Source organism: Leguminivora glycinivorella, chromosome 8 (genome assembly GCF_023078275.1).
Source record: "Leguminivora glycinivorella isolate SPB_JAAS2020 chromosome 8, LegGlyc_1.1, whole genome shotgun sequence".
Lineage (NCBI taxonomy): Eukaryota > Metazoa > Arthropoda > Insecta > Lepidoptera > Tortricidae > Leguminivora > Leguminivora glycinivorella.
Window position 1 is genome coordinate 208,230 of NC_062978.1, and position 21,807 is coordinate 230,036.

The 21,807-nt window shown below is 38.6% G+C and overlaps 2 protein-coding genes across 2 annotated transcripts in view; one reads left to right on the forward strand and one right to left on the reverse strand.

The window, feature by feature from the left end:
* The first annotated feature begins 5,473 nt into the window (after positions 1 to 5,473).
* Positions 5,474 to 14,459, forward strand: LOC125228631 (uncharacterized transmembrane protein DDB_G0289901-like). Its single transcript, XM_048133286.1, has 3 exons — positions 5,474 to 5,511; positions 11,797 to 11,842; positions 12,208 to 14,459. The coding sequence occupies exons 1-3, from the start codon at positions 5,482 to 5,484 to the stop codon at positions 14,457 to 14,459; spliced, it is 2,328 nt and encodes a 775-aa protein (XP_047989243.1). The 5' UTR covers positions 5,474 to 5,481.
* A 529-nt stretch (positions 14,460 to 14,988) lies between these two features.
* Positions 14,989 to 21,807, reverse strand: part of LOC125229176 — a 45,686-nt gene continuing 38,867 nt past the window's right edge. The window contains exons 5-9 of the mRNA XM_048133966.1: positions 19,877 to 20,102; positions 17,953 to 18,199; positions 15,959 to 16,157; positions 15,457 to 15,612; positions 14,989 to 15,124 (exon numbers count right to left, since the gene is read on the reverse strand). Coding sequence (XP_047989923.1) covers positions 15,065 to 15,124; positions 15,457 to 15,612; positions 15,959 to 16,157; positions 17,953 to 18,199; positions 19,877 to 20,102 — 888 coding nt within the window. The 3' untranslated portion in view covers positions 14,989 to 15,064. The remainder of the gene's footprint in view (positions 15,125 to 15,456; positions 15,613 to 15,958; positions 16,158 to 17,952; positions 18,200 to 19,876; positions 20,103 to 21,807) is intronic.

The following is a 21,807-nucleotide window of genomic DNA, read 5'->3' on the forward strand; positions in this document are numbered from 1 at the left end:
TTCCAATGAAATTAAGGTGGTCTTACAACAACCTCCCCAGGCCATGATGCAATAGTTTAGTATAGGCTGACACAGTGACAAGTAAACCAATTTCAATAACTGCTTGTCTGCAATATCTCTCAAAAATTGCAAAGTGTAAATCAGTTTACGTACTCTTGCCGCCGCCACTGCTATGTGTCTTTTGAAGTTTAAATTTTCGTCTAGGGTGACACCGAGATATTTAAGAAAATTAGCCTTTTCTATGCTGACGCAAGTGCAGCCCAAATCGATCCGATTTCGAGATTCACTACATGACGGGTGAACGACACAGTTCGAAGCGTGAATTTTAAGACTAACCATAGACGCAGGCGGACGTGACCGGATACTTTTATGAAAACACAGAAACTGTGTCTTGGCTGCGTTCAACGTCAAAAGATTCCTCTCCAGCCAGGCGGCCACCCTTTTCATGCCAATTTCCGCTGAGGCTACTACGTCCCGCCACGATCCACCGTTAAATACCAAGGCTGTGTCGTCAGCATAACATAGGATTTCGCAGTTTCTGAGTTCAAGAGACAAGATATCGTTTATGTAAACGGTAAATAGTGTAGGACCCAGGATACTACCCTGCGGTACACCAAAAGAGACAGTTTCTAGGTTACTAAGTAGATCATTCACCTTTACACGTTGGTTTCTGTTCTGGAGATAACTAGAGAACCATTCAAGTGCCACTCCACGAACGCCGATTTGGTCCAGTTTATTAAGAAGGATTGGAATAGACACGGTGTCAAATGCCTTTGCCAAATCTAGAAAGACACCAACACAGTGACGATTACAGTCAAGATTGGATACAATGGTATCCGTCAAAAACACGACCGCCTCCTCAGTAGACTTACCCTGACGGAAACCATATTGACGGTCTGATAAAAGTTTTTGGATTCCAGAAAACTAATCAACCGCTTATTTATCACACGTTCCAGCAGTTTAGGAAACACTCCTAATAAAGATATGGGACGAAAGTTATCCGGAATATCTGAGGAACCACCTTTATGAATAGGAATGACCGTAGCAGTCTTCCAAGCCTGTGGGAAAGTGCCAGACGAAATGCTCAAGTTAAAAATGGCGGAAAGCGGTTCAGCTATAAATTCACCGATCTCTTTTACAAGGCCATTACTTACTCCATCAAAACCGGGGGCTCTGTCAACATCAAGACATTTAATCAGTGAAAGAACTTCTCTAGCATCTGTAGGTTTAATAAAAAACGAACAGAGGGAGGGCTTGTTACCGACCTGACGGGCCAAGGACTGTTCGCTTTCATTGAGCCTCTGAAGAATTGAATCAGCTAATTGGGAACCTACCGACGTGAAATATTCATTGCAAGCATTAAGTGAGTCAGCAGGAGTGGACTTATGATTCAAAAGATTATCGGATGCTGATGGTTTAGCATTTTTGTGGGTGATACGGTGTATTGCCTTCCATAGTTTTTTAGGTTTATTCCTATGTTTAGATAGGTCTTTTCTGTCATGCTCTAGTTTCAATTTCCTTAGCAATGAAATATAAAAGTTGCGGTATCGGGTATAAACTAGTTTTTTCATAGCATTTCCAGGGTCTTTACGGACAGCCAGATGTAGTTTGTACATACATAATGGCTTTCAAATATAAAGTCATATTATTCCAAATACTTATCATAAGTGATTTGTCTAGACTGGATCGAGGCAGAAAGTTGCAAGATCGTGGTTTATTTTGGTCCGAAAGGTGATACAAAATGACTACATTAACAGTTTGGATAATATTATTTTGATAAATACCTACAAAAAACAATGATGTACAAAATTACAGAATTCTGGAGAATTGGAGTGGTCAGATGCACTGCTCTACTACCAGCATTTGATATTTTAAATTGTCCCTTTGAAAATCCTCTCTATGGTGATGAAAGTGTCACAACATAATGGCTCGGGCAAATGAAAGTAGTCCTGTCATTATGAAAAGATGTCCCTTCAGGACCACAAAATAGTTCCTTCAGAACTGGGGCAGGGGTCTGACCCGTAACTGGATAATGGCCATGGAGTGTCGCGGAGGCGGAGCGACATCTATAACCCCAAAAATAAAATATTTTAAAATGTATTATATTTCTATATTATAATATGGTGACATTTTAGATTATTTACTGACAAACATTAATTATTTTAATTTTGACATAATTATGCTCATTTGTTTATTTGTGTTTATTTAACTAAAACAATCTGACTATATTTGATTAAATCCCATCTTTTAATTACAACTTATTATTCACTCTGATTTTTGTTGTGGACTTAATCCATCTATTTTGGCTAATGACTTTTTAGGGTTATTAGGAGTAATAGGACATTACTGTTTCATAATATGCGAAAAGGACTGGTTACTATTTGCGGCTACAACAATGGGTTCTACATAGACACTAAACGATCACTACGTCAAAATACTGATCCAATATAAGATATTAACTTAATTGATTGATTTCGTTTCATGGTAATTAATTTTATTTAAAAATTTTAGAGTTTCAATTTTTGTATGGTTATATAGGTTAACTAAATAGGTAATTGATGTTAGTTAGGTATTTAGGGTCAGAATATTACAAAGTTAAGTTTAAGTATATAAGTAGACAACTAGGGAACAAATCAAATTATTTTATTGAATTGTCGTTTTTTCTTTCGTGTATGATATCTATTTCAATTTATAATTATATAAGTAGATGTAGATGTAGTGTAGGGACGCCTTGTGCCGTAGCCGAATGGCATTTCTGCGACGCGAAATGAAAACGAAACGCCGCGAAAGGTAGTTTGGCTCTGTCGCGCCAATACGCAAGAGCGATAGAGATAGATATCTACTGAGCGTTTCGTTTCGTGAGCGTTTGTGCCATTCGGCTACGGCATCTGCCCGGAAACAGGGCTTGTCGATCACTGATGCATTCATTCAGTCCAATTCCCTGGAAGTAACATGACAATTATACGTATGTATAGATATGGAACCCTCATGCACCGAGCTACTGAAACGAAGTGAATGAATGAAGATTATTTGTTGCGTTTACACAAGTGTACATCAGACCCGAAACACTACACCTGCATGCGGTGCTCTCGTGGTAAGTGTTACGTGTAGGTAGTAGGTACCTACTTACACGATATGTGTAACCGAGTAGGTAGACATGCTTTGTCAAGGGACCCACAGATTACCTACTCGTTCATTTGGCGACATCATTCGCGATGACGAATAACTGACAGGCGTTTCTGTTGTTTTTCTTAGCGGCCACATTCACCATAGGGTACGTAGCCACAGATCGCAAATCCAGAAACGCTCACGTTACTATCTATCTCTAATATCTCTTCGCCATGGCGTATTGGCGCGACAGAGCCAGCCTGCATTGCATTGCTGTCGGCGTCTGGGGTTGATGTACTGATGTGCCGACGGAAAGTTTCCATATTTCTGAAATTTTCACATAGGAAAACTTCGGAAACTTTCCATTCTTTGTATGGACAATTGTATGGATGGAAACTTTCCATTTCATGAAATAAAACTATGGAAACGGATTAAATCGCGTATAATGAATTTAAAATACATCCCGACGTTTCGAACTCTTTACAGCGTTCGTGGTCAACGGGTGACTGAGGAAAAATTAAAATGTGCAAAAGCTACCCACTTACAAGAAATATTAACGAACCATGACCACAAATAATATAGATTTCTAAGGCAGGTTCACACACTATTAATAAAGCTAGTTATACAATATTCAAAGAATTTACCATTACTCTGTTAAAAATAATTAACCAATTAATCTACACAAAATTGACAAAGAAAAACTGCAAATGTCCAACACCATACAACACAAATGCCTCACAGCCTTCGTCGTGCTTGTTCCATTATCAGATGTAGGTACTACTGGATCCCAAGCCGGTGGTAAAGTAAAGCCATCCTCTCTATTAAAGTTTGGATATTTCTTGATCTCAATGGCCTCTCGCAACATTCTGGGTATATATCGCTTCTCCTTAGCGAGAACCAAACCCAACAAAGCGCGGGAGTGTACAGGCTAGACTGTGAGTGCGGCCTGTCATATGTGGGACAGACGAAACGAAGCATTTCCACACGGGTGAAGGAACACATAGCGGATATCAAGCACCGTCGGCAAAGGTCTGCAGTCTCTGAACATGTCATGGATAAAGTCAATCATGCTATAAAGTGTGACAAGCCTCTGGTTCTCGCTAAGGAGAAGCGATATATACCCAGAATGTTGCGAGAGGCCATTGAGATCAAGAAATATCCAAACCTTAATAGAGAGGATGGCTTTACTTTATCACCGGCTTGGGATCCAGTAGTACATCTGATAATGGAACAAGCACGACGAAGGCTGTGAGGCATTTGTGTTGTATGGTGTTGGACATTTGCAGTTTGTTCTTTGTCAATTTTGTGTAGATTAATTGGTTAATTATTTTTAACAGAGTAATGGTAAATTTTTTGAATATTGTATAACTAGCTTTATTAATAGTGTGTGAACCTGCCTTAGAAATCTATATTATTTGTGGTCATGGTTCGTTAATATTTCTTGTAAGTGGGTAGCTTTTGCACATTTAAATTTTTCCTCAGTCACCCGTTGACCACGAACGCTGTAAAGAGTTCGAAACGTCTACGCGATTTAATCCGTTTCCATAGTTTTATTTCATGAGTAACTATCGCGGTAACCGAAGACAATATTAACTTTCCATTTCATAAATTTAAATTCCCTTTATTTTTCGTGAAACTTTCGTGAATTTTTCATGAAATTAAGATTTTCTTGGAAAGTTTCCGCAACTTGCACATCACTAGGTTGATGATTGATGCCCATTCGGCTACGCCGGCTGATCTTTTGCGATTATCTACTCGTATCGTTGAGACTTTGTAATCTGTGGAGCACCTGTGGACGAGCCGGGTAAGTCTTTAAACTACCTGCGTCCGAACCGAACCCGAGTATGTCCTACATCCAAAGAGAGTCTTTAAGAGGATATGGGCATTATTAATGCCTTCTCGCTTTATTGTGAGGTAGAGCTGACGTTACTCCAAATCCAGAGCAGAGCTCAATGTGAAAACACTCTCAGGAGGTACGCAAGGAGGAGATCTTGCAGAAAACTGCAGCGAAATGACACTGATTAGGTTGACATATTGTAGTGTTCCTGCCGGTGCCGGTGGCTACGCTGAGTATCGACTTCAGATCAGAATATTTATAAGCGAGTTAAGTAAGCCTACATACATACTTATAGGTAGGTAAGACAATCTCTTTGTGACGTTTTTCCATTATTCACTTAAATAAAATAAATTGTCATAATGCGAAACGCTAATTAAGACACAATTACAATGATTCCGAGCAACCAACTGTGTACATGCAGAACGTAGAGGAATGTTAGCTACGTATTATGACACGGAGATATGTACCTAAGTTGAGGAAGTATAAAGTGCGAAGTGCTGGAGGTTGTTGGCAGTCGTTCAGGAACTCTTGGCAAGATGAGGGGATCCTTAGTCCTGCTCTTCACGGTACGTAGATCATACAATCAGAGAGTGCCGTGTTGATCGAGCGCGGGATCCGAAGCACAGTCTATAAAGAGGTGCTTATATAGGATGTTATCAAATTAGTCACGGATATTTTAAAGGACGGACGTTAATTAACATCAAAACAATTAACTTTTACTAGAAATTAAAACAAAATTTTCATATGATTTTTTTTTGTTTTATTTATTTTCTAAATAACCATCCCAACGTTTTAAACACAGCGCATTTGTTTCCTAGTTATCTCCAAAAAAACATAACAAAACCTATGTTTCATACATAAATATACTCCAGGAGCGGAGTACTACATATCAGTCGTAAAAATATCCGTGAATAATTTGGTTGACACCTTATATACAATCCAAGGACTCTCATCTCAAACAATTCTTGTATCGATGTAACGATATCTATGACATTTTTCTGATGCTTCTGAATGAAAGCATGGAATGGAAGTCGTAGAAGTGGACTGTAGCAAATGGGTTCAGTTCTGGTGTAGGATATGGTATGGGCTGGCAATAGCAACCTGTCACTGCAATATACCATTTAGTGTTCTTTCAAGCCTTTAGTCTTTACTTACTAAGAGTAGCACCGAAACTTGACCAGTTTCATGTGCTCTGCCTACTCTTTTTGGGAATACAAGCAGTTTATGTAGGTATGTGTTATTGTGTAGAGGTGATATCTACCAGTAACTGTCATGACACTGTGTTACCCATATAACCATAATCGGTCGCCGTTCCTACGCAAATCCTCCTATTTTGTGTACACACAGGTCTTCGGGTCTCAATGCTTAGTCGCAGTACGGTCGACGTTTAGTCGCGGCGACCCAAATGGGGACGATTGGTAACAGGCACAAATGGTCACAGAAGTGACAGAAGTGTGGACTACGCGTGCACACATTGTTACCGTTTGGCGACTACTGTCCCATAATCATTCGTTCATTTCATTCTTTTCAAATGGCGACTGTCAGAGACGTCAAAGTAAAAAAGAAATAAAATCATTTGACATTAAAATGTAATGGCGTAAGAATTTGTTAAAGATAAAATATTGGGGTGTCCCTCTACATTCCTAAGAACGTTTGTTCTATTATCACTTGGCCTAACCGTTTTGGTCTAATGGGCATGTAACCTAATAATTAATTAGCATAACATCGTACTTGGCATAGTGTAATGGATGGCTTAATCTTTATTTGTCCTATTTATTGTTACTATATTACTTAAAAGGCCGTATTTTAATTGCAATAAAATTTATGATCATAAAAACTTTTGATCTATACTATTATTCCATAACTCTTTTCGCCTCATATGTATTAGCCTAATATATAATGAGCATAATAAATGATTGGCCACATATTAATTGTTCCACGTAAAACTTGTCATACTTAACAATATGTAGCATAACAACTCAGTAATCTAAATTTGTTTGCTGAATTTGATTTGTTGCCTACCCGAAAATAACCAGTATACTACTTGTTGTTGTTGTGTGTTTGTTGCCACAAAAGTGGGTTAGGTTAGGTTAGAACTGTGACCATTACATAAACAACTTATTGCAAGAAAAGTGGGTTAGGTTAGGTTAGAACTGCGACAACCACAAAATCGACTTGTTGCACAGATAGAAAAGATATTTTAATTTAAGACGGAAAACTCTCTCAAACACTGTTATTTAAAAGGAATAATATAATTCTTCATCTAATAACATGGTCTTAACCTAAAGGGATATTCCTTTTTCAAAGAAGAATCAAAATTGTTCAGTCGTAACTTTATATACATTTGGTACAAATAGGACAGATTTGAATCAAAGAAGTATTTATTTGCAACAAAATATTACACCGTTTTAGTATGAATATGCTAGTTCTTAAAAAACGTCTTTGGTTCAAGTAACCTTTATCAAAGCAAAAATAAAAACCTGTTAAAAGAAGATTCACCACAATTTAACTACAAGAATTCTGCGTTTTTAATAGGAAATCATAATTTCTTAATTTAACTTTTACGTTCTACAGTCAAGACATAAAAGTTTAAATAAAAAAAATACACGGTTTTACGTCAAGATTTAGTTCAATCTTGGCTTGATTTTAATAGTTCTTGATTTGATGCTTTGCAACTCCATTCAAAGTTCCAGAATAACTTAAAACAAAAATAAACACAGATTTATGTCAAGATTTATTAAGTTCTTGGCTTTGTGTCACAAATTCTTGATTTAATGTCTACAAGCTCCATTTGAGAATCAACAAGTTCAAATCAAAAAATATCAAGGTTTTACTTCAAGATTTAGAACAATCTTGGCTTGATTATAATAATTCTTGGTTTGATGCTTATAGACTTCATTCATAATTCGAGCAGGTTTTAAATAAAAAATCAACACGGACTTAGGTCAAGATTTATTACATTCTTGGCTTCATATCACAAATTCTTGATTTAATGCCTACAAGTTCCATTTGAGAATCAACACGTTTAGATCGAAAAATAATAAAGTTTTGCTTCAAGATTTAGTTCGCGCGCCGAGCGGCGACACCGGTTTAGTTACCAAAAAACCCGCTAGATGGCGCTGACCCCAGCCCATAGAATTCGTACATCGCGGTGTTAAGATTTTTCCCGATTTGGTTAGGCTCGCCGGTTGGAACTTGATATGTATCGAATCATAGGAATACAAATTCCGACATAATAGCCCCCTGCTTCCCTCTGGGAACTACGCGCTATTATTGAGGACTATCCTAAACGTGCTTCCGCTCCAGTTCTCTCTCTCTCTAACTGGCTGGGGAACTCGTCTTCGTTCTGAGTTATAAGCTTGTAACGTACGGGTTATTGAACATAATACACACCTCTCACGTCATTTCGGCTTTCCCTTCTCTCCCCGCGCGCACCCCCGCTACAAACATTATTTACTCAATCTAAGAAATATAAAATTTCATTTCAAGAAATTATATATTTTAAATGAAATAAGATAAATTACATCCAAGAAGTAAGTATATTTGGTTTAAGATACTTACTGTTTCACCCCAAGAAACATTAAATCTAACTTCAAACATGTAAATCTTCATCTAATACCGTCAGAACTTTTAAAATGAAAAATGTATATATTTGGTGTAAGTAACTAATTGTTTCACCCCAAGAAACATTAACTTTTACTTTAATTATGCATAACTCTTAACCGAAAACCGTCATAACTCTTAATACAACAATTTTATTACTTAGAACCAAGAAATATTATACTTGTTTTTAAGAACTTGCTGATTTGCTTCTGAGTAATAATTATCACTGAACAAAACGTTTACGCTCTTGGAATAAATGATTAAGTTTTTAAAAAAGATTGTTTTGCTAATCATGTTAAGATATAAAATGGTTAGTGCAAGTAATAAACATCGAGACATTTTATGTTTTATATCAAGTAATTAAAATCTTCCTGATATGGGAAACTGGATATCTCTTGGTTCAAATAGGTTTCTTTGGTTGAAGAGATATTTTCTATCTGTGTACCTGCGAAAACATCAATCCTTTTATTAAAATATCCTGGATTTTTCCTTACAAACATACACAATTTTAAAATATACATACAGGCTAATGGAAGTATGTTAAGATCTTTAAAAAGAGGCTTACAGCTACATCTAAACCAGGCATTTTTAATTGCACGTATGCATCTTTTTTGAATTTTGAAAACTCTTTCTACGTTAACAGAGTTGCCCCATAGAATTAAGCCATAATTGAGGACAGAGGAAACATAGCTGTGGTAGGCCAAGAGTGCTGCTTTAAAAGATACACACTGCCTTAGCTTTCGTAAAGCAAAAACAAACCGATCAAGCCTACAGCAAATATAATCAATATGACTCTTCCAGTCAAGAAAGGAATCCATATTAATTCCCAGAAACATTGCTTTTTTGGTTTCCATAAGTCCAGTGTTATTCATGGTAATGTTTAACTGTGTAGGATTTGACCTGGATGAGTGAAATTGCATAAATTGAGTCTTAGATAAATTAATTACAAGATTATTATTATTTATCCAATTATTCATGTCAGTTAGAGCCTTATTAATATCAGATTCATAATTATATACATTCTCATTATCATTTTTAATTATTATTGTTGTATCATCAGCAAATAGAATAGATTTTTGATTCATGGCTTTCGGTAGGTCATTAATAAATAATAGAAATAGTAGTGGACCCAAATTACTACCTTGAGGTACTCCTGAGACATTATGAAAAACTATATTAGTATAACTAATGAGTATGCCAATTAACATTAGAACACAAAATTTTAGGACATAAAAATTTCATCCAAAACTGAATAGGGCAACCACAATTAGGTCATATTATCATTAGGCCAACTGATCATTATACCAAAGAGTTTTAGGCAAAACAAAAATAGAAGAAAAAACTTTAGGAATCTAGATATACATCCAAAATATTGTTTGCATTTGTAATATAATGTGGGCTAATTACCATGGCCAATTAAATTGCTCGAGTGATTTCATAAAATAAGTCTAAATTTATCAACGCGCCATCAATTTACCTCAGTTTAACCAGTAATAATATTATTGACTACTCGGTGTTTGCGTGTTATGTATATTGATTGGTGAAGTTTTAGTGCTCCGGTGCATATACTATACTGAAATAATAAAAATAATGCCTAGAAAACCAATAAAGTTGTTAAAATATGGATTAAGACGGTAATATTCCATGTAAAAAACAGTCGCCAAACGGTCACCAAACGGTCGACAAACGGTCGCAAAATGGTCGCAGCGTACACGCGTGACCGAAAGCAGTGAATATTTATTATATTTTCAAAATGGCTTCATGTATTAATTTTTTCCAGGTATCCTCAAACTTTATAAACAATTAAATATGCCGTCGTACTCAGTTGCCCTCACTAAAGAAGATTAAAAAAAAATTGTAACGTGCGTACCGAGCTGCTGGGTTGTAAAGGATCGGGGATCATATTATTATGGTCTTCTATAGAGCAACTAGTATTTTGCGGCATTTCACAATTGACACTTGTTGAAGTAGTCGTCATTAATATTACTATCAACATTAATTTCAGCGATCTGTACTTCTTAAGTCAAGATTTTTGTATAGATAAGTGTCTACAAATTTGTAATGTTAAAGAGACGTAAATAAAACGTAGTAGAGTAAATAATGTGTTTTTTTTGTAACCCAAACAAAATACTTGTAGATACGAGTGCAAGCGTGGATCCAGCTTCGTGCCCAGGGGGGGGTCACGTGATAAAGGCCCAGGCCCCCCCGGGGGGTCACGTGGTCTATTTGTATGGCCAGCCTAGGCTCCAGGGGGGGGGTCATGACCCCCATGACCCCCCCCTGGATCCGCGCATGTACGAGTGCGGAAAAGAGGAAAATCGATACGAGTAGCGATAAATTAATACACGAACGAAGGGAGTGTTTTACTTCGACACGAGTTGTGAATGTCCTTTTCGCACGTGTATCGTACGACGATTTTCAGTACCTAAATCTAAGCTAAGAGTTTCGACCAGACAAGAAATGAATCATTGCTTGATTTGCTCGCACTACTGCGTTAGAAAAAGCAGCATCTGTACTGAAAAAAAAAACTATCATTGCGCAACAGAAATTCTATTAATATCACAGTAAATACTCTATTTCATTTGATTCCTACTTTTATTGTGTAAAGCAACACTACACTTCATTTTTATCAATAAGAATTGAAAATTATATATTTAATACATTAAGTAACTATAAAGTGCTTATCTATTTGTATCATCATTCTGCACTTTTCTTAACTTTCCCACATTTCTATAAAATGTCGAAGAGTGCTTAAATGGTCGTCGTCGTTTATTATTATTTAATTCGCTCATATTTAAATGATTCAAAGCAACCAGTCCACAACTTCACAAGACAGTTTGAGAAACCTTCGTATTTCAGATTGTCATTTGCGGATACAGTGGTTTAGGAGCAGTTCGGTAATCAGACCTACACATGTGTGTACAAATTCTGTCAATGTCACTGTCAGAAACCGTTCTGACAGTGACAATGACAGCCACAAATTCGTCAACATGTTGTTACCGTTATGTGTGCAAACGTCAACTAATAAAGTGTCGTTAAAAGTCATTCTGACAGTGACATTGACAGCCACAAATTCGTACACATTTTGTTACCGTAACGAGTGCACACGACGACTACATTTTGTTATTGTATCAATACGGTCGCATTGTTTCCACGACGTTACCACGCGTTATGTCACATTTGACAGTTAGTTACTGATTTGAAGATTTTGCGACTGAAATGGTTGTATGGGTACAATTTTTTTGCAGGTTATATTCGTCTCATACTCGACAACATCAGGACGTCCAAATAATGGTAAGTATGTATAACTAACATTATTCAATTTTAATTTGTATGTGAACGTACTTAATGTAAATGCTTTGCATCAATCACTTGCGCCTAAGTTGATGAGCTAATAGAATAAAAAATGTTAATTGATTTCGTTTGTAAATCTCATACGTGAAGAAAATCGGGGGGCAAGGTCATCCCGCCAAGATGAGCAAACGAAGCGGACGGGCACTAAACATGCGACTCCAATTCACATTCAATATTTTTTTGGAAGAAAAATGAACAATTGTTAGATTGAAGTTAAACCGACTAAATTTTTAACTTCTTATTAGCAGTCGCCATTATATTATACATGAAAATGTTTATGGTGGGATATTATTTTGTTTTCGCAGATCTGTCTCAAAACGAGTCCCAAGAAGACATCCGGGGTGATAGTTACGATGTAGGAAACCAAAGCGACGCCCAGGCCGGGCACAGTTACGAGGAGGATATGGGCGCCTCCAGCAGCGGTCTCACTAAAAATGGGTTAGCCATCAGCACCAGCGCGTCTGGAGGCTCCAAGGGCCTCGTCGCGGCCGCGAGCAGCCCTCGCTTCGGACCCCAGGCCGCCAGCAGCAACGACGGCGGCGGCTCTTCAAACAGCAGCAACGCGCCTGACTCCGGGCAGTTCGTCGGAGCCGCCAGCAGTAGCAACCACGGCAAAGGGTCCGCCAGCAGCAGCAATAAAGCTGTGGGTTCCGGGAACTTTATAGGTTCCGCTGGCAGCGGCAACTCCGGCAATGGGTCTGCAAGTAGCGACAACACGTCCGAGGACTCCGAGCTGGAGGGGTCCGCTAGCAGCAGCAACTCTGGCGACGGCTCGGCCTCTAGCAGTAATATCTCGAAAGGTTCAGGGAAGCTGGAGGGTTCCGCCTCTAGCAGTAACACGGGTAAAGGTTCCTCCTGTAGCATCAACAAGTCTGGAAGTTCCGGGAAGGTTGAGGCGTCCGCTAGTAGCGGCAACACGGGCGGCGGGTCTGCCGCCGCCAGCAACGTCGCCGGCGGCGCCGCACAACTGGCCGGCTCCGCTAGCGCCAGCAACACTGGTGACGGGACTGCTATTAGCGATAATATCTCTGAAGGTGCCGCGCTACTGGCCGGATCCTCTAGTGCCAGCAACACTGGTAATGGGACTGCTATTAGCAACAATATCTCTGAGGGTTCCGGGGTGTTAGCTGCATCCGCTAGCAGTAGCAACACAGGCAGTGGGAGTGCTACCAGCGGCAACCTCGCTGCAGGCTCGGGAACACTCGAGGGATCTGCCAGCAGCAGCAGCACGCGCGGGGGATCTGCTGACAGCTACAACGTCGCGGGGGGTTCGGGGAAACTTGAGGGATCCGCTAGCAGCAGTAACACAGACGGGGGATCTGCTACTAGCTACAACGCCGTCGGAGGTTCGGGAACACTTAAGGGATCTGCCGACAGTAGTAACAAAGGCAAAGGGTCTGCAAATAGCAGCAATATATCCAAGGGCTCAGAAAAACTTGACGGATCGGCTAGTAGCCATAATAAAGGTGATGGGTCTGCGACTAGCAACAATATATCTAAAGGTCCAGGGAAAGATAATGGTTCCGCTGAGAGCTGGAACTCTGGCAGCGGGTCTGCGACTAGCGACAACACGTTTGAAGGTTCTGGGCGTTCTATCGGACTGGCTAGCAGCAGCAACGAGGGTGACGGCTCTGCCAAAAGCAGCAATAAGGCGGGAGGTTCAGGACTGTTTGTGGGACTCGCTAGCAGCACCAACAGAGGCAACGGGTCTGCGAGAAGCAGCAATGCGTTTGAAGGTTCCGGGCAGTTTGCGGGGTCGGCCGATAGCGATACCTATGATGGCTCCGCTCACAGCAGCAACACCTTCAGGGGTTCAGGAAAATTTGTTGGACTCGCTAGTAGCAGTAGCAACAACGGCGGTTCTGCGAGAAGCAGCAACAGTGGCTATGGATGTTCTAAAAGCGGTAGGGCGTCAGAAGAACCTGCGCAACTTGTGGGATCTTCTAGCAGCAGCAGCAGCATCGGCAATGGGTCCGCAAATAGCAGTGCCACGTTTGAAGGTCAACAACCAGGGCAACAAGGTTCTACTAATAGCAGCAGCAGCGGCAATGGGTCTGCAATCAGCACCGTCAAGTTCGGAGGTGATCAACCGGCTGGGTCCGCAGGAGGAGACAATGTGAATGGGTCCACTAGCAGGAGCGGCAGCGGACACGCGTCTGCTAGTAGCGTCCTCGCGGTGGGGGATTCCACTTTGGTCGTATCAGCTAGCAGCAGCGGTAATGGATCTGCTAGTAGTACTGCGACTGCTAATAGCACCAAAACATTTGGAGATTCTGGCCGATTCGGAGTGACTAGTAATAACGTGACTGCCTCTGCGTCCACCACGAGCAGCAGCACGTTTGGGGAGTCAGGGCAGCCGGCGCGGTCCGCCAGCAGCAGCCGCGCCAGCTACGAGGCGGCCACCAGCGCTTCGTGGCACGGCCCCGGCCAGCTCGCGCAGGCGGCCAGCTCCTGCTCCGGCCACTCCTCTTCCAGCACCAGCACTACGTATGACGAATATGAAATTGAGAGTGAATATGGAAACCAAGATGGAGACTACTCGTACATGACTTATTAAATGATGAGGACCTTTAACCTGACTACGAGCAGATTTGTTTGCGCTCGCGGCTGACGCCAATAATCCAATGTTGATTTTATATCTCCTGTGAGAAAGATCTAACTCAAGAATAAGTATATTGTGTTTATCCCAAACGTTAATTATATAATTATCATAATAAGAATATTTTTTGCTCGTTTTATTAATTTTTAGTGCAATCAGCAAAGTCAGCGTCAAGTGTGTTTTTGAATAACACGCATGCAAACTGGCATTCCCTGATTGTAATGAAAGATCTTAGCTTAATATTTAAATACATTTTATTCAATTGAGTAAATAGGTACTTTATTGCACAAACAGTATAAATTGTGTCAATGTGGAAAAAACGATTAAAGGATAAACATTTAAGTAGGTGACTATAATAAAATGTATTTCATAGAACGCCAGCAAATATTTTTAATATTTTTGAATAGATTTTGGTGATTGAATATTTTGGTGGTAATACATATACTAACTTACTACATTAAAGTAACCACTATCGGTTTCACAAAATAATCTTTTAAAATGTTTGTGCTTTTTTCAAGTATTGGCAATTTTCCCCTCCCCCCTTCCTCCCCCTCGTGTGAGACTTATTGTTCTCCAGCCAGAGCCTTCAGCACCATGTAATACGAGAACGTCGTTTTCAGGACCTGAAACATAATTCTACTAAACTATCATCCTAATTAATGGTAAGGTAGAAACTGAATAAATACGTCTTCCAGGATCAGGACGATGAAATGAATATTCACGTAACCCCTATTTAGTAACTTTCCGTTCGAAGATGATCATGGTTGATGATGATGGTTGGATGCACATGGACGGCCACAGTCAAAGTTATGGAAAGGTTAAAGGTTAATGTCAAGCTGACTGCATCTCATACTGTACCGCAAGTTGACCACTAGGAAGCTATTGACACGGAATAGGAATGAAATCTATTGCCATACAAAATAAAGGTACTGGAAGGAACAGGTGGCAGGCTCACCGCGGACATGGTGTTCACTCCCACCGGCACCATCTTGGCAGCCTTGAGGCTGACCGGGCTCTGGATCTTGTGCATCAAAAACAACACTGTCTTCCTGTTGCTCCTGTCCATCCGTTCCCATGGTGTGGCGTACACGGCGCCGATTAGCTGCTCGCTCTGGAAATACCCATAGGTAGGTACATTAGGGTACAGTGAATCCCGTCACTTTGTCTAGCATGTTTGCAGGGATTGTGTACAGTTTGAAGCATGGCTCTACGCGAGCCTGTAGCTCTCGTCTTGCAACATTTTACATGAATATGCGTTTGATGGGATTTCATTTTTTTTGTAAGATACGTTTGACAATTATTCATATCCTGATTAGAAGGGAGAGCCTGAAATACGCTTGAGTAGTTGAGGGGCAAAATTTTTTGTTGTGCGTCATTCTGTCGCTAGCTCTTCCGGTATATCACTTCGGTGTTGTAAACCGGTAATTATACGTGTGGATTACTTAGTGTCGACATACCTTAGTATTCAATATTTCAAAGAGTATCGAGACTTGAATGAGCTGCTGGTGCATGCCGACGGTGAGCGGGCCGTACTTGACGAGCGCGTCGGCCGTGAAGGAGGACACCTCCAGCAGCAGCACGCAGGTGATGAACTGCATCAGCAGGTAGAACATGAACAGGTACTCGCTGAACGCGTCCGAGCAGCGGTCCACGAACCTGGAAACATCACTGGCTCCCTTATCCTATTGTGTAATGGCACATACATAAAAAGTACAAATGGCGAACTGCAATACCAGAAGGCTTTATATTTACACCTTACCTGTGCTTACCACCTCACAAAAAAACATACAGGTATATTGTATACCAGTTTGTTTTATTCCCGAAATTTGTTCCGCCAATTTGAATTAAAAAAACCGGTCAAGTGCGAGTTGGACCCGCCCACCGAGGGTTCCGTACAAACTTTCAAACTCCCCAGTTAAAATAATCTCATGTTTTCACATAACTCTAACGACTTGACTAGAAGACAAAAGTATAGGTACTAATGAGCATTATTGTGTATAGCGCCATCTCTCGGTGAATTCGCTAACTAATTTGCGCGACCATAGTATGTTGGTTTTTCAGGGATTATTCTTTATAATGTTAACTGATTTAAGCAATTTTTACTTTATTGGAAAGAAGATGATTTACGTAACATCTCGTATTAATTTGAAGTACTATATACATCCGCAAAGGTGGGTAAATTAAAAGTAAAAATGTGAAAAGTTTTTTGTGAATTAAAAAAAAAGTTTTCAAGATACAAACACGATTACATTTTTCCTGTAATATTTAGCATAAAACCAACCCACATAACAAACTATTGAAATCGAATTGTCTTGATTTTCTTTGGAAAAACGCGCTAGGAAAACTAATGTGCGCGAGCTTAAAGTATGGAAGATGATTTTTATGGGATAATTATTTTAACCATTTTTCCTCTATTTGAAAGTAGATACATTTATTGTTAAGTATCTGTAAAAAATACAGGTACAATAAATACCCGCTGGAAAGATACGTGTACGATTTTCGTTGGTAAACTTCGGAGATAAGAACGATTTTTTTCCACTACAAAAAAATATAAAATAGTTTTAATATGTACAGTTTCGACGACCGGTCTGGCGCAGTCGGTAGTGACCCTGCCTGCTACGCCGCGGTCCCGGGTTCGAATCCCGGTAAGGGCATTTATTTGTGTGATGAGCACAGATATTTGTTCCTGAGTCATGGGTGTCTATGTATATAAGTATTTATATATTATATATATCGTTGCTGAGTACCCACAACACAAGCCTTCTTGAGCTTACCGTAGGCCTCAGTCAATCTGTGTAAGAATGTCCTACAAAAAAAAAAGTTTAAGCTCTTTCTAACGATACCCCAGTTGACCTAGTCGCTTGTCATTTACAGTTTGCCCCCCTTTAATTAAGGCCATTTTCTATAATGAATATTATTAAATTAAACAAAATAATACTTCCAGGTTCACGATGTTCATGAGTGTTGCAAATTTCAAAGCGATAGCATAAGTAATTCTCGAGGTATTTAGTTATGTAATAGACAGACAGACAGACGGATATAGACGGAATTATATTTGTTATTATTTTTTTTTAAATTGCATTTGATGTCTGATTGAATTTGTTTTTTAGTACTAGGAAATTTATTGCTTACTTATTATAATTATTAGATTTCAATACTGTGTACTTAAATAGTTTAGTTTTACAATATTTTTTGACATTTGTATATTAGAATTGACATTTAGCATGTAAACGACTTGGTGATATTACTGTAAGTTTATTATGTGACTGAATAAATGAAATGAAATGAAATAGAGCGGCACCATAAGTGTTCCTTTTGTACCTTTTTGGTACGGAACTTATTTATTACTTACCTAAAAAAAAAATATTAAGATAATGCGTTGTAATTATTAACTATTTTGCGTAGCCACCGAACGGAATAAAAGGATACTAGATATTTGAAAGTAGCTCACTTTATAATCAAGTTGTGATGAATGATAATGTCCTTCAACAAGTATCGGATTTGTTTATTTTCTTGTTCAGAGTACATGCCACTGTCGGTATTTGTTGGCTGCGGCATGTTTAACAAGTTATGCCTCAATATTTTGAGGTGGCCCCATATCTGCAGCACCATCAGGCAGAGCAGCAGGTCGAACACGAACAGGCCGATGGTGGACACGTACGAGGTGTAGCAGTTGAACGCGAACAGACACCAGTAGCCTGCAGGAAGATAAGCAACGATAATATACTTGTTATACGGTTATTCATATACAAGTATCGTGGTCATCGTGGACGGCGCCGACGGCGTAACATGACCAACCCGAATCATTTTAACAGCGTATTCCTCATCATATTAGAAGAGAAAAATCTCATATATACTTTTCTGGAATTCGAAGAGTTATAAGTATTTTAAAAAATAAAAATCACTTATTATTTCAAAAAAAAAACGCTATCCTCGTTGATAGTTGTCAAAAAATAACTAGTAACTCATTGCAGAAAAGTATTTTTTTGGAAAAAAATGTGAACTTTTTTATTTTAAGTGCCAGTTTTACGAATAACATTTACATTTTATCTGAAAATACATCCAAAGAAAACAAAAAAAATACAAATAAATGAAAAAAATTGAGGGCTTGACGTCATACATATGAGGAGTGTCTTTTCAAAAAGATTTATTTCTATAAGCTAACAAGGGTTATTTCTCTAGGAAGATATAGATAAAAATAACCTCTGTTGCCTTATAGAAATAAGTCCTTTGGAAAAGAAACTCCTCATATAACATTTCATCTTTATTTTGCCCTCACAAATGCTTAGTTAAAATATTTGTGTTCCCTCATGTTACACCGTGTATAGGTATATAGAGTCGATTGCTACCATTAGCGACCCATAAAAATGCATATGAAGCTATCAACGATTTTTAAGCAGCTATTACCGATTGTGTTATAAGTATGAGTAATTACCTGAACGCCCAGCGAGTACACAGTACAGCAACACCTAGTATAGTGGCATAGTCCACAGGTAACGGGTAATTTATTAAAAACATGTTCAGCATTGTCATCGAAGATTCATTTCTATTGTACCTATTCCTACCTACTTTTGTACCTATTCATATAACATTTTTCACGTCTATCATGCCCACTTAGAAATAAAACAAAATGAAATCACAAATCAAAACAATTATATCTCATTTACTCAAAGGTTAACTGGAAGAAATCCCTCTATGGGATAAGTTCGCCTTTGTACTTCGCATCTCAATGTATGTTATTTTTAATGTGTTTTTGTACAATAAAGAGTTACTACTACTACTACTACTACTACTACTACTTATATATTGTGTTACTTTAAAAATTTTAAAAGTTTGTTTAACCTTCGTATCTTGAAACCCTCGCAACCCTCAGATGCTACATTCTGAACCACTCGCTACGTTCATGGATCAATATTGAAGTCTTTAGCTTGCTCGAGTATCATTATTAGATAGTAGGTATCAATATTTGTACGTGCGGTTAAACAACAAATTTGCCCCCTTGTAAAACAAATTTAACTTTTGTCGTGATATTTTTTCCTACAGTGCTGCAAGAGAGGCATAACCCAAGAGGCTGTATTAGGCAACTCTTCTTGGTACCAAAGCCACATTTTTGTTAAAACTTGTATGTTTGTAATAATTGTATGGCTTTAATAATATCCTTAATATACCTACTTATTTAGGAACGATCGGTCATACCTTCTCATGGTTTGTAATAGCGATTTCTATGAGTCGTTGAAAGAATATGTAAGCACTAACGTAAAATGTATGACCGACCCATATTAAACAACATTATTATTGTTATTTTATTATTGTTGTGGCTACTAAACACTTTGTTTACAACCTACACGATGTAGATTGTAAGTAGATATAAGTACCGTGAAGAGTGGTGTAGTACTTGTCGGGCAGGTAGTAATAGCCGGCGTGCTCGAAGGAGGCGTTGGCGGGGAGTGCGGCGCCGGCGGCGGCGGCGGCGGCGCGGAACAGGCCGCGGCGGTAGTTGTTGTACCACGGCATGAACACGAACAGCGAGCAGCCGCTCGCCATCTGGCACATCACGTACAGCGTGATCACGCCCGAGGTGATGTGCACCTGCTTGTGTATCTACTAATACATATATCACTGGTTTTTGGAACCAATTCCATAATAAACTATTTTAAATGTGTATAAATATGTATACAAGGTGCTCGCGAGGAAGGCGCATATAACTTTTACAGCGTATTCTTGGTTACATTTGAAGACTAAAATGTCGAATAAACTTTTCTAGATTTCGTGTAGTTTCAGAGTTATTGCCAATTAAAAAAAACATTTCAATACTTATTGTTAGTATTGTTACTCAGCACGGTGTTTTCAGTCAAAGGAAATAGTAAATCCGATGTACTTTGGATATGTTTAGGAAAATTAACGATAGAGGGCGTGAAAAACAATTATTTGCCCTAGTGCAAGTTGTTCGCTAGATGTCACTGTTACTTCCGCAAACTGGGTAATGACTTGTTTTCGTAAAATGTGTAAGTATTTTTTGATGTCTAAAATGTTCGCTAGATGTCGCTGTACCAACCGCAAACTAGCGAACAGGTGGCTCGCTTAGGTTACCCGAAGCTCAGGCTGCGTTAGATGGCGTTAATCTGCAGATTACCAGTCTTATTTTTTTTGTGGAGTCGTACAGGCATTTATATACTTTCAATTATGCTTCGCGAACATTTAATATTAAAAATTGACGTATTACAACAAACATTCACCTTCTCATTGTAACGTTAATCCCCTTAATGTAGATAAATTTACTATTTTACACTATTTTTAAGTACCACACACACATACAAACAGTGTTTTTGTATTCCTTCTAGTCGATAATTTCACGCGGCGACAGCTTGTTTAAATAGCCTTGCGGTAAATACGTGCCATCCATCGATCTAAACTACCTAGATGCACCATCACGGCTTAGAATGTGTCCGCAGCAAATTGTGCTTGAAAATGTTCTAAGCACAATTGGGCGGTCAGTAGCGTAGCGCTTCATCCGCCGTGTCGGCAACATGCCTAAGTGCTCCGTAAAAAAGTGCAAAAATAACACCTTATATACGTTAAAAAAGGATGACGTATCGTATTTCAGGTAAGTAATTGTTAATAATTTTATAATGTTATGCATTTGTGGCCAAAATGGCTTCCTAACTTACTAAAAACATTTATTCATATTAATAATGTATGTATTTATTTATTATTATTTATTTATTTATTTATTTATTTATTTATTTATTTATTTATTTATTTATTTATTTATTTATTTATTATGGACCAATAAGTCTGAAATAAATGATTTCAATTCAATAACATTAATACATATCTTATAAATTACTTTAATTATAAAAAGAAACAACCCGGGAATAGCAAATTCGTTTTTAAGTAATAAAAAAGGTTTTTATTCCAGATTCCCAAAACAAGACGTTGAAAGGGAAAAATGGCGCAAGATTATAGCTGAGGAGCGGAGAGAAGATTTACCCACACAAAGCTTTGAAAGAAATTACGTAGAATAATAAATTAATGTCATCATTCAATTCTTCTTTGTTTTAATAGCTACTTAATTAATTCATATTCTCCAAGTGCACCATCCCTCACACACACCACATACAATCCCTCAACTGTTTACCTTCACATAATCGCTACACGCACACACACACACACACACACACACACACATACACACGTATGTTATATATATATATATATACAGGCTGTCCCACGGCGATGCCACATGGAGGGAAAATACCTTAAATATCGTAGATAGCATATTTTGCTGAAAGGCGACTTTATTTTA